Source organism: Enhydra lutris, unplaced genomic scaffold, assembly GCF_002288905.1.
Source record: "Enhydra lutris kenyoni isolate GAN:26980312 unplaced genomic scaffold, ASM228890v2 scaffoldscaffold2, whole genome shotgun sequence".
NCBI classification, from domain to species: domain Eukaryota; kingdom Metazoa; phylum Chordata; class Mammalia; order Carnivora; family Mustelidae; genus Enhydra; species Enhydra lutris.
The window spans coordinates 80,449,922-80,463,607 of NW_019154086.1; the positions used below are offsets into that span (position 1 = coordinate 80,449,922).

The 13,686-nt window shown below is 36.7% G+C and overlaps 1 protein-coding gene across 1 annotated transcript in view; it reads left to right on the top strand.

The window, feature by feature from the left end:
• The window catches only part of LOC111148010 (1,4-alpha-glucan branching enzyme 1), a 287,214-nt gene extending 281,764 nt beyond the window's left edge, over positions 1 to 5,450 (top strand). Inside the window, exon 16 of the mRNA XM_022504347.1 lies at positions 4,674 to 5,450. Within this exon, the coding sequence (XP_022360055.1) occupies positions 4,674 to 4,730 (57 nt within the window). The 3' untranslated portion in view covers positions 4,731 to 5,450. The remainder of the gene's footprint in view (positions 1 to 4,673) is intronic.
• The last annotated feature ends 8,236 nt before the right edge of the window (positions 5,451 to 13,686 follow it).

Below are 13,686 nucleotides of genomic sequence, written 5' to 3' on the forward strand. Positions count from 1 at the left end.
AATTCCCTGGCACAAATGGAGGAACAGATTATTGCACCTAAAAAGAGAATTAGTTTCCTTTATGGTAACTCAAGTAGTCTCAAGGGTGAAATACGAATAAGGCAATAATTTCAGCATTTATTACTTTGCCAGTTTGGCACCTCATCACTAAAAAGTAGATCTGTTTATGTGATTTAAAAAAAAAAAAAAAGAAGTAGATCTGTTTATTCTTATTCTAAATTTGGGAATGCAGAAGCAGACTTTTGGTTTAAATATGGAATTTGGCATAGGTGTATCTTTATTGTAGTGGAAATACAATTTAGCAGTTGGGAAAATGTCTTTTGCTCTATCCCAAATCATGAACATGTTTAGGTTTTTCAGATAAGAAAAAAAGTCAAACAGTTCTTAAAGCTTATTCTTTTTTAATATTTCTAAATCAGATAATATAGATTTCTATATAGAAATATTAGTATCACTTTTCTCTTAGCCTAACATGAAATAATGAATTAGAATAAGATTTATTTTTTCTCAGAAAATGCTTTATGAACTAAAACACATATGTGAAAATTAGAATTATTTTATATATCAAACTTATTTTTCAAAATAATTTGTAATTCTTTTATGACAAATGTGTGTATGAAGACTATTAAAAGTCTAGTGCCCTTTTCATCAAATGATGTTATCACCCTTCAATTATGTGCTGTTGCTAAATTTAGCAATTTCTAAAGAAATTTAAAAATTAAGGTATTTTCTACTTAAAAGTTATTTTAAAATTTTCTGTTTTCAAATTTTTGACACCCTGTTTTCAAAAATTGTATAATTAATTTTTGCAACTCAGTTATCCTCGAAGAACATAATACTTTGCCTGGATGTCATAATATAATAGATGATTGTGTGCTTTAGTTTTTTGTTGTCATGGGTTTTTTTGTTTCTGGGTTTTTTTTAGTCATGTTAGTTCAACATAGTGATTAAGTCATTAGGGTAGTCAAAATAACTAGGTATATTAGCATGCATTTGCCTCTCTTAAAAAGTGAATTGAATTATACTATGGAATTCTGATTCCTTCTGAAGTGCTGACTATAAATATAGCTAGAAAATATTAAATTCATGACCATACATTACATTGTCTTATATGTTCTTAATGTGCTCCTAACCACAAAGTCTTTAGGGCTCAATGGCTAACACATGGGCATGGTATATATGTTGATCAGCATATATTACCTGTAGCGTACTTAACACTTTTTCTATACATACACTTAAATATAAACTGTTTATATTTAAATATGCTTAAACATTTTCATGTTTAAACCTACTCAAATTATGTTCATATTTCTTTTCACTTACTATATGAATCAAAACTATTTTTAGAATTCAAATTATAAAATGAGTGTTACAGAGCCAATACTTAGCACTAAATTATAGAGCCCCCAAACTGTTCGTGTCTGTGATTGTCTCATCATAAGGATTAGTTCTGATTATCTTAAATCCTTTAGTATAATTGGTAGTCATGTCCTAACCACTAAGAAAATTGATTTACAGACTCAGAACCCTAATAAAGAAAAAAACTCAAATTTCCATAAATAGCCAGAGTTAAGAAAAATCACTTGCTTGGGGAAATTCTTTCACGTTGCCTATACTGCAAGGGCTCAAGAGCAACATAAACACATTCTAGTAATTAACACTGCAGTGAAAAATATAATTACACAATATTCCCGTTATTGATACTCTACAATTATCAACTGAAGGTTTTTTGAGCAGATAGTATTAAGAGGTCTCTATGTGTGACTGGAATTGGCCTCATAAAACTCCTTACATAAAACGACCAGCATCATTTAGTAAGCGTTCTTGGAGCATTTTTAAACCATTGAATGCCAAAAGAGGAAACTCAACGTATATATTGCAAGCCTTGAACTTCTTGTCATCCCTTTTGTTTTACTCTTACATTTGGGTCGGCTAAAATACCAAGAGATCACAGAAAGGAAGAGTGTTTCTAAATTATAGGTTTATAGTTTTCATTTGTATTTCATTAATGAAATTAGTTATGAGGTTATGAATCCAACAGAGTAGGTGCCAGAACTCTGTAGGATTCAAACAGGAGATTGATGTGACCTGTCCTGCCAGATCACTGTGCCACACTGAGCAGAGATCTATCATTATTTGTTTAGGTCTGACTTGTTTGTTTCATTAGATCTGTCTGCAGAGCCTTGAACTTACCAGAATCCTTTTATATGCATATAAGACCATACCTAAAATCAGAGAAATGTTTTTAATGTAAAGGGAACTGAAATTCTTTTAGCTAGTCATTGGTACTACTGAAACATTTAGATTGATCTTCAGTTCTAAAGTACTTAAAAGAGTTCAGAATCATTCTATTATAACCTGCTGCCCCAGTGATTAGTTAAACCTAGTTTTTGTGATTCCCCAAACTATACACACAGAACAGAGTAAGTATATGGCAAACTCCTTTGAAAGGGCAGAACACTGTCTCCTGACTCCTGCCTATTTTGATGAGAATTGGAGAAAGAATTGGTTGAACCTGTAAATAATAGGAAAAATAGAGGGAAACAGGTTATGGCACTGACATAAAGGGTTTCCCCACACTTAATGATGGGAAGGGCATACTATTTATCTTTTAGAAGTACTAGACGTAAATCGAACTGTGAGACATTGAGCTACCCAGTGACTGTTAGCATTTGTGAAATTTTGATGATGATCATTTTTGAAAATCACTATTAATTGAAGATTAGAAAAACTCTTCTCTAGTTACTACATTCATAATATAAATTTCTTCTTTAAAATGCCATCATTTTACAACTACTTTAATCTTTATTGTTCAAAACTAACCAACTAGATTAGTGTATCTGATTTTTTTTAGAATTGTGAGAGTTCTTTATGGCAAAAACCTTAAGGGAAAGCATTGTGTTCATTTGCAGAGTCGAGATGTATTGGACATCCAATAGTTTCATTCAGTGAAAACCAGCTGTTCTGTTCCTTTATCTTTTTTTCCTTAAGTGTGTCTGCTTTGCATCTTTCATTCTGGTTCTAAACTATAAAAGCTTTTTTTCTTTCTTTCTTTAACCCATCAGCCAGATTTTTACTTAAAGATAAAATGACTGAAATAATAAAATATTCACAGTGTCAGAAATGGAAAGATATTGTCACAATGATGCCAGCAGTCTAATATTATTTTTACTGTTTCTTAACAGTAAATATATGTAAAATAGCACATAGATAAACATCAAGCAGTTCAGTTCACTTCTCAATTTTGTAAAAAGTATTTCAGATATAAGTCTACCAAAGAATATCTTGTGATATATGCACACATTGGGTCCACTTTTATTTATTCTTTTATTCATTGTTCATTATTTTATTTTGTCATCATTGGCACCTACTTTGTCCACTGGCACCTGTGAAGAGTTAAAATGTGGAGACTTAGGGCTCCTACCCTTATAAAGTTCATAGTCTGGTGGGGACGACATATCATAAACTTGAAAAAAAAATCGCAAATTGTGTTAGATGTTCAGAAAGAAAGAAAAATCCCTTTGACCAGAGAACTTGGATTCATCTCTCATCTCTGCCACTTACTAAGTGTGTGACCTTGGGAAAATTATTTAGCTGCCCCGTGCCTCCATTCCCTCATCTGAAAGATGGAGGTGATCCCAGTGCTGCCTCACAGGGTTGTCCTGAGGAGTGAATGAACTAGGACCAGAAAGACGTGGAGATCCTCCCTGATGGAGGGCACAGACTGAGCGCTTAGTAGCTGTTAGCTGCGATTATCGTTTGGCGTCCTCACCATACAGAAGGGAGATCAGGGACCCAGAGAGGCAAAGCAACACAGCCAAGGTTGCCCAGATTTAAAAAAAAAAAAAAAGAAGAAGAAGAAGAAAAAGGAAACAAAAATGCATCATAGAAAACAAAGTGGAAAACCTATGCTATCTAACGTTGTCAAGAGACACCCCTCTGTGGAGCTGGAACTTTTTAAAATGCAAGAGATAAGGAACTAGCAAGGTAGAGAGTGTTCTGAGCAGGGACCCAGAGAAGGGAGGAAAGACCCCCCCTTCCCCCGCCCCGTGGGAGGAGCCTGGTGTGAGGGGAGGAGAGACTCGTGCCACACCCAGCTGAGACGCGAGATGGACTGTCTCGCAGGAAGGGGCGGAGTCAGGGCCCTGCAGGGCTTGGAGAGGATGTGTACTGCGTTTTCAATGCAGGGCGAGCTTTTTGGCTGGTTTAAGTTGGGGAGGGACCTAAATACCCTTAGGATCCCTTATAATACCTTTAAAGTTTATTTCTTAAAATGACAGAAGACAAAACGGGATGACAAATAAGAGTCTTGGTCGAGCAGTGTTCTGTATATTACTTTTATTCACCTGAATAGAATAACATTGTAACCTCAGGGCAGCCTTCCTGTACCACCGCATAGTGCCTCGTCAGCAGCGCGTGTCCTTCAGAGCCCTCGTGTCTGCGGGACGTCGGGATTTGTAAAGTGTATGGCGCCCTCTAGTGGGCGTTGCTTCAAAGGCGTCTCGCTTAGGTACCGGGACTGCTGAACCTTCCAAACGTCTCCTGGGAGCTTGCAGAAGTGTCACGATAACTGTAACTTGAAGCAAATGTGAGAGGGCATCGTGTCCTTTTGACATAATGTCATCGTGTTCGGTATTTCTTTCAGTGGCACTGACATGATTGTGTTGACTTAGGTGTACATTCCAAGCCGAGTGGGCCTCGTCCTTCAGAATGTGGATATGCCCAACTGAGGAGACGGAGTTTCAGCTTCACCAGAAGCCAAGTGTGCTTTGTTTTCCTGTTCGCCTTGTCACAGAGCTTGTAATGTGTAAGCTGGCGAAACACCGCTGTCTAGACGAAACAGCAGACGTCTGAAATGTAATATTGATTTATGCAAATGAACGTCAGACTTTGGCTAGAGGGGGTTATGTTTTTGAAATTTCAAGGATCCTAGACTCTCTTTTTCCAGGCATCAGAGCAGCTAGGATTCTCAGATGAAGTATTCTGTGTGATGCCTTTAGACAGCTTTTCTTTCTAGGCCAATATTTGATCCTTAAAGTTCACATATGAATCATGTGTCATGTATGATTATTTCTGTTGAATGTATACAGTATTTTTTTAAGAAGAATATTGGGGTACTTTATTTGTTCTAAGTATATCTTGGTATAATATATAAAGCACCAAGGTTGTTACTATGTTTTTTTTTATTGTGTTTAGAAATACTGTAATAAGTATGTAGTAATGTAGTAATGATATAAAATTAAGAGTTGGATCAGAGATAATATAAAACCATTATAAACTTGTCCATGCTTCATTTTGCCTAAGTTTTATCTTGTGATCTCTGCTTCATTTAGTATCTTGGTGGATGCTGATATCTCCGTCTTTCTGAAGACCTGAATTGGGAATTGTAACATTTCAGAAAACGTCTTTTATTGTTGATCAATAAAAAATAAAAAAAAAATTTAAAAACTGCAAAATTGCCTTTGCTAATACTTACTTTGCTGGGCTACCATTGGGATTGATATAGAATGAATGTTAAAATGTTTATCTTACCTCTCATACCCTCCCCACGTATATGCATGCATGCACAATGGGCCAAACACGGGGGTTAATAATAGTTTTTCTTTAGGTACTATTTTGTAATGTAAGATTATATTGACTAACTCAGGTATCCAAGCTACTCTGCAGCTGTAAACCTGAACACTTTCAGACGTTGAATTAACTGTCTCAACTCAGTGGGATACTCAGTCATGAAATTGCCAGTCAATTCATTAAATAGTAGGCCACGGGTCTAAAATCAGTGACATATAATTCATTCATAACTGAGAAATTGTGATGCATTTATAAAACAAAGTATCTCTCACTTTTTTAAGATCTTATTTTTTCCTTTACATTAATACCTAAACAGTGATGGCTTCTTTTTTGTTTGTTTTTAGCCTGATTATTCACGACTAATAAGCAGTACTTGGAAATCTTTACATTAAAAACTTATTCAGTACTGGAAAGGGTTAGCAAAAGAGACTTTTATAGCTAAATCTATTATATATTTACCATTTTTCTTATAACTTAGGCCTGAAACATGGTGTTTAACTTCAAAGTAGAGTAATAGTTTGATTTCCTAACAGAATCAGGATTGCTAGCTGATGATGATACCTACTAGGAAATGTTACTGAAAGCCTCTGTGTTGCTTGTTACTGAATGTTCTGAGTATCTTAGCACTGCCGTGATCTGTGTACTGTACCCTTTACTGATAACCATTCAACATACAGGGGCGCCCGGGTGGCTCAGCTGGTTAAGCATCTGCCTTCGGCTCAATCCTGAGTCTGGGATTTGTGTTGGCCTCAGGGTCCTGGGATCGAGTCCTACATCAGGCTCCCTGCTCTGCGGGGAGTCTGCTTCTCCCTTTGCCTGACACTCTCCCTGCTTGTGCTCTCACTCTCTGGCAAATAAATAAATAAAATCTTTTTAAAAAACAACAACAACATTACAACATACAACCATGATGTTTTATGTTCTTGTTCATCATTTCTTACTTTGGCATTTCATTTGTGTGAAGAGATATGGGAATTTTCTATCATAGCTCTTTGAAAATAACAAGAAATTACTTCAGATCTAGAACCCATCTTCTTTCCCTTGTGACTTCTGTTGTATTGATCAGTCTTACTAATATAATGTTTAGCGATCTAAAGTTGAAATTTAACGATGTAATGTAAGTTGCCTTTGTCAAATGCCCCCCCCAAAGGGAATAATAAAAGGATGTTGCTAGGTAGAAATTATAAAAATACATGCAACCAAAATATTAAGAGTCCAAAATAGAATGTAGTTTTTTGTTGTTGGTTTTTTGTTTGTTTGTTTTTTCCTATCAGAGCAGACAGCCTTTCTAGAACATTCTAGTATTGTACTGTATTTCTCTATAGGTCTTCATTTTTGTATCAATAACATTCTCATCATCATGTGCTCTAGTGAGAAGTTCTTTCTTTTAATTGGTTAAACATTTTCAACAATCACCACAGAGAGATGCACAATTTTACTCCGTATGCCATATAATGTTTTTTTCTCTGATGTGGTTATCACTCATATCAAAAATGAGAGTCCTCTATCTTTGTTGACTGGTTTAGAATAAGTATTTTTACCATTCTGATCTTCTGTGTTCTAGAAAACATAGATGATTACAGATTTCTTTCCCTTGTTTTTTTTTTAAATATCAGTGAGTGCTAGTAATTATTATCCAAAACAGAATTTACCCCTAATGCTAATGATGCTTCATGTTTTAGTTAATATCAGCTTACATAGAAAGTGCCTATCTTTAATAATCAAAAACTGAACTATAAACATTTTTCCTAGAACATTTCCCATTTTTTAACAATTGAACTCTGAGGGTCAACTCCTTTCCTATAATTCTTTTTCTGTACATTGAATGTTTCAGACATTTCCCTGCTCTTAGCTGATGCATTCATCTCTAACATGAAATGAGGGATTTAGCCACCATGTTCCTCAAGTTCAAAAAATAACCAGTGACAATAAATTGACTTTTCTTGTGGCAACTGTGAAAGAATGCATGTATTTTTTCCTCTGACTCGAGCACTCCCCTTAGCAATATCAATTCAACATTTGTCAACCACCAGGGATATAGCCATGGCTATGTGGGATCATACGGGAGGTTGTCTGAATAAGGAACCTATTCTTCAAATAATACAGAAGAGAGTGCAGACAGATCTCGGGGAAGCGATGAAGGGTAATATGTTTTCCTCTCGTGTTCAGCTGCGGCTTCAGGGTAAATATCTTTTCACTGTCTCTGGTCCCCGCAGTCATCGAATCCCATGATGAAAGCAACATAAAATAGGTTTCCTGTTGCTCTTCCTGTTTAAAACAAGCCAGGGCAGACATACCTGATAAAAACCAAAGCAGGAAAGCAGCTTTCTGGCTGGCCTCAAACCTCTAAGACAATTTCTTTTTGCCTCTTTTGACTCATATCCTGAACTAGGGGTCTTTGAGTCTTGGGTTTCATTAATCTATATATTTCCTTTTAGGGAGACAGGCACTGAGTAGGAACTTTGCTAGGTGGAATATTTTGTTGAAAAAAAATAGAAATCTAAACCTAGCAATGTCATGTCCTTTATGTAGCTGAGTTCATTTATCATGCACGATGCGTTAGAATTAAAATGTAGATAAATTTTCCCACTAAAGCCAACCTTCAGGGGGAAAAAAATCAAATGAACTCCCTACTAATTTTTCTGCTCTATTATCTTATTAATGGTGATTTGTAGAGAATTGCAGAGAAACATTCATACTTTAGGGCAGAATTTCTTAATTGGTAGTGTGAGAAATTAAGATACAGTAGCTCTAAGTGTTTCTGTCTTTCTGTAATTTAAACCATTACATCTGGATTTTAACTCTTGGCAAAAACTGTGCAGAGAATGTAATGTTTATTTACATGAAAAAATGTATTTTGTGATAGATACGCTGATACTGCAGGGTATGTCATTCAGAAGTTTCCTTATGACTAACAGTGTTTCTTGTGATTTGTGCTGGACCAGAGAGAGGTATCCGGCCCTCACATACTCAGTGCAGACCCCTTCACCTAGAGGCCTGCACTGAACTTGAACAGAGTACTGTGATAGCATGGTCAGAAGGCTTGAGTTCCAGTTCTAGCTCGTCCTTCCCGTGCCTCATTTTAGAAAGCACCCACTGACTCTTACTTCTCACTTAGGTCAATAAGGCAAAGGGGGCGGGGTGGAGGGAGCATTGGTTTTGTAAATGCTGTTGTTTGATCAATAGCCAAATGGATGGTGAGTCAGAGGAGACATCTTCCAAATTCATTGTCAGGGACACACAGTCACCATCACCTGTCTGTCTTTCACAGCTTCTGTGCTAAGTTATCCGCCCCCTCCCTAACCCAGGCAGGGATGTGGGGGCTGCCTTTAGAAAAAGGGATTTTGCATTTCCTCCACTAATGCAGGTGACCAAAATGTCAGTCCTCCTCCACTGTTGCTTTCCTTTGCTTATTTCAGCTTTTTCTCTGAGTGCACGAGGACATTCCAGTAAATTCCATTCCCCTGCAGTCATGTTCCGCCTTCTTAGTGAGTCAACTAGTCTCAAATTTGGCACTTATATAACTCAGCCTCATGAATGAAAGTTAACAACCCCTTTATGGCAACCAGCAGGGCAAGGTAAACCATATATACGGTGACATAGCCACAGGTACCCTCCAATGAGGTGTGGCAACCAGGTGCTAAGGGTCTGTGTTTCTCTCCTCTTCCCCTTCTGCCCACACTACTGACAGAAGGCATGAATTACAGAGGCAACTTAAGAATTACAAAAGAGAGGTCAAGTTTAGAAACAATTAGGCCCATCATTTTTTGGATTGAAAGTCTGTACTCTTGTCAGGCATACACATATTCATTAAATAAATGTTTGCACAACTAAATAGTAATTTTTTCAAGAAGGGGGAGCAGTATTAACCATTGGTCTGCAATTCCCACAGTTGTTGTTACTTACAATTAGTGCATAGCAAAAAACTAGCAAAAAAGCTATCACCCTGAATTACTCTATCTACCACACAAGGATATAAATTAAGTGGGATGTGTTCCAATTGTGTGTGTTTGTCTAAGGTCATACAGGAAACATAAAGCTGTAAATGCATGAATAAAGCCATCCTATATATAGAATTTGTAAGTAAACTGAAAACCCACAAAGTCCACTGATCCCAATATTTATCTTGAACTAATGAATTGTTTGATCTCTATATGTGATACTACTCAATTTAGGCACTTTTCTCACCATATTATGAATATCAAATCTGAACGTGATTTTTGGATTTAAAGAGCTTTCAAATCTCAGAATGAAAGGCAAAATATGTTTCAGTCCCTTTAGAGAATTTCTCACCTCAAACTACTTGGCTGTGAGTCTTTTGTTTTTCCTCTAGAAAAAGAAGAGGAGGGAAATGAAATACTTTTATTACTTCTTTATGTACGTCCACTAGGGATTCTTTTTACCTGAGTTTGTACTATCATTTTCCATTCACTCCAGTAATGTAAATAATGAAAAACACTACATGTGATTTTATTTCACAAATGCCTCTAGCCTTGTTGTCAACTATTGATTAAAGCCAGTCATGTGATATGGAAGTCCCCCCAACATGGAAAGTCAACTTCTATCTCCTCTATCAGTTGTATCAAAGCTGCTGTAGAATGCCTAATTCTGCATGAGATATATATATATATATATATATTTTTTTTTTTTCTAACATATACCATATTGGCTACCATGTTCTGAGTGCTTTCCTCTTACTCTGTGCCCTATGGTGGGACTTTATACATTATCATTGAGTCTCTTAAACTTTGCCAAATGATTATAATTACCTCTGTTTGAGGTAACGCTCCTCCTCATCCTACCGCACTCTGCTGTCTTCCATAGCAGATCCTTGGCCATGTCAAAATCAGAGGCCAAAATCTGGCCCTCCCATTTGTTAGTTTGTCTTCAATTGGATCTGAGCATCTTTGGTGAGGGAAGGGGGTGGCCCGTGAAATCACTCTGGAATGTGTAATGCCCCACACTTTATGTCTGATGGTATTCAAGTTTCAGGAGTTATTTTTGTCATGAATTGCACTAAAAGAAAAGAAAAGTTACAAGATCATGACTCCAGCTCCCAGATCCTGCTTTCTAATGCTATTCTCCAATAAAAGGAACTCGGACTCCTTGGAGAGATGGCTGATTCTACAGCCAGAGCAGGGAGTCTATGAGATGAGCCTGGGGCTTCTTGTACTGCCAGAAAGTAAGAAGTGCCCCCAAATCAAAAGAATGGGAGCATATCCAAGAGGATATGGAGCCAACTGAAACAGCTACACCTGAAACAATTTGAACAACAAAATAAATAATGTATTACTGCATAAAGTATAAAATAAATACCTATGAGTTCATACTGATATAAATAAATGCTTGAATAAATAAATCAATGGGGGAGAAGAGACAAATCTCCCACACAGAAGAGTGCTAAATAGTTTTTACCCCTCTTGAAGGTAGGTAGGGCTTGACACTCCCCACCCTAACTCTCTCCCTTGCACGTAGACTGCACTGAGTGATCACTTGATCGCTCAGTGATCACCTTCTAAAGAGCAGAGTAAGGCAAGGGGAAAAATAAATGATGGTGGGAAAACCTGGAAAACGACCTCAGCCAGGGGACTGGGCTTCACATCATCAGTGAGTCACACCAGTAGCGTGTGGTCTTAACATAATGTGGTACAGTGAGGAGAAAAACAAAAATAAGTCTTCCAAACCTGTAACGCTAGTCTTACCATGAAAAAAAAAAAAAAACATAAAAAATTTGAGGGCTTGTGTGTATATTGATTAGATATCAGGGGATTATACATAGAAGATTTTGTACATATGTATATGTGTATATTAGATTTCATGTGTGTGTGTATCTCTGCATATAATATATATGACATATAAAAAGAGTTTTGTTTTAAGGAATTGGTGCCTATGGTTAGGGGTACTGGTAGGCTGGTGAATTTGAAATTTGGACAAGAATTGACACTGTGGTCTTGAATCAGAATTCCTTCTTTAATGGAAAACCTCAGATTTTGCTCTTAAGATCTTCAACTGATTGGATGAAGCCCCACCATATTATCAAGGGTAATCTTTACTTAAAGTCAACTCCTTGCAGATGTTGACTACTATGTTAACAAAATAACCTAGTATTTTAATCTAGCCAAGTTGATATTTAAGAATAATCACCTAGAGATACCTGCCCCAGTAGGGACGTCTAAGGAACTGTCACAGCCCAGAGTTGGAGAAGAAGCATGACATCTGAATGCACTGTGATACCCAAAGTGGGATTCTGAAACAAAAGAAACATTGGGGGAAAGAGTGAGATTCAAATGAGATGTAGCTTAGTTAATAATCTACAAAAAATTGCATCAAAGAAGACAGATGCCTAAACAGACAATTCTCCTTTAGAGAGGGAAGATAGTGCCACAACAGATCACATCCAGTGTCCCAGGGAGACAGACCAAGACTGAAAAGAGAGGAAGCGTAGGAGCTTCAGAGCCTGGCTGCAATTTTCTAAAGTGACAGAAATAGTGATGACCAATTGTCCTTTCACCATCTTCTTTCCTGACCCACAGACAAAGCAAAAGTCTAAAATCATGACTACATGGCGTTAAATGTCTAAAACTTATGTCTTGCTGGTCTGTATGGGATTATTTCCTCTGAGACATTGTACTTAGTATTCGGGTTGTGGCCTCCGAGTGAGCAAATACAACATCGTAAAACCAATACTCAGGATTTGTGGCACAACCTCTTCCACAAATAAGTTATTAGCAATCCTATAGGCAAAATCACTCATTCAACTACTTGGGCATATAGATTTCAACCATTTATCTGACAACAACCATTTCATGTTAATAAATAAAATGCTTTAAGGTTCTTCCAAAATTAAGAGCTTGACTATAATCCTCATGCTAGGCAAAGTTAGGCTGAAATTATACATTAACCCGATAATCTTAATGACTAGACAAAAGGAAAGTGCATTTTTTGGTTTCCATCCCATTTCAGGGCAGGACAGGTAACCATCCATCTTGTAGCTACACTATCTGGAATATGTGGCCTCCAAAGTCACAATAAAAGAAGAGAAAACTGAAGAATTATAAGAATAAGTCCAGGTTTGGAAGTAGTTTATACCCCTTTGTCCCATCTTGTTAGAATTCAGTCATGTTATCCTGACCTAACTACAAAGGAGGCTGGATCTTTCTATGTCCAGGAAGGGGAAACAGTGCAATGAAAACGTAGCATAGCACCTGCCATAATTGTTAACTAAGTCTGAAAAATCTTATACACTTAATTCCCCCTTATAAACTCATATGCAAATTAAATATTAAATACCCTGTGAATTCCTATAACAAGGAAACTAGACTAACATTGTTTAATTAACTGTTTCCCAAAGTTACTTAACATTGTTTAACTCAGTTCTTATCCTCAAGGAACATCAATAAATATCTTGGGGAAAAAATGCCACTGTATTTGTTTAAGCACCATTTGGATACATTAACTTGAAGATACCTGTCTCTTCTTTCTCTGTGCTTCTATGACCAAAAGCACCCGTTTCAAAATCATCTGTGAGTGAGTGTGTGTGTGTGTGTGTGTGTGTATTCATTTCACTTCAAAGTCACCTTATCTAGGAGCCAATGTTCCTAGTGAAATCATTTCTTGATCCCATAATTTAACCATGGGTGAACAATCTTGTTTCCCTAGATTCAGAATTCTCCTGATAAATATTTAAATGAATCTTCCAATACAGACATACATCCTTTTGTTGCACTTCCCGGGTATAGTGGGGTTTTTTTTTTCTTGTTGTTGTTGTTTTCACAGATTGAAGGTTTGTGACAACCCTGAGTTCAGCAAGTCTATTGGTGCAATTTTTCCAACCACATTTGTTTAATTCATGTCTCTGTGTCACATTTTGGTAATTTTTATGATATTTCAAACTCTTTCATTATCATTATATTTATTATGGTGATTTGTGATCAGTGATCTTTGACATTACTAATAAATTATTTTGGGGTGCCATGAACTGCACCCTTGTAGGATAGCTAACTTAATAGCCGTTGTGTGTGTGTGTGTGTGTGTGTGTGTGTTTTAAAAGATTTTATTTATTTGACAGAGAGAGATCACAAGCAGGCACAGAGAGAGAGAGAGTAGAGAGAGAGA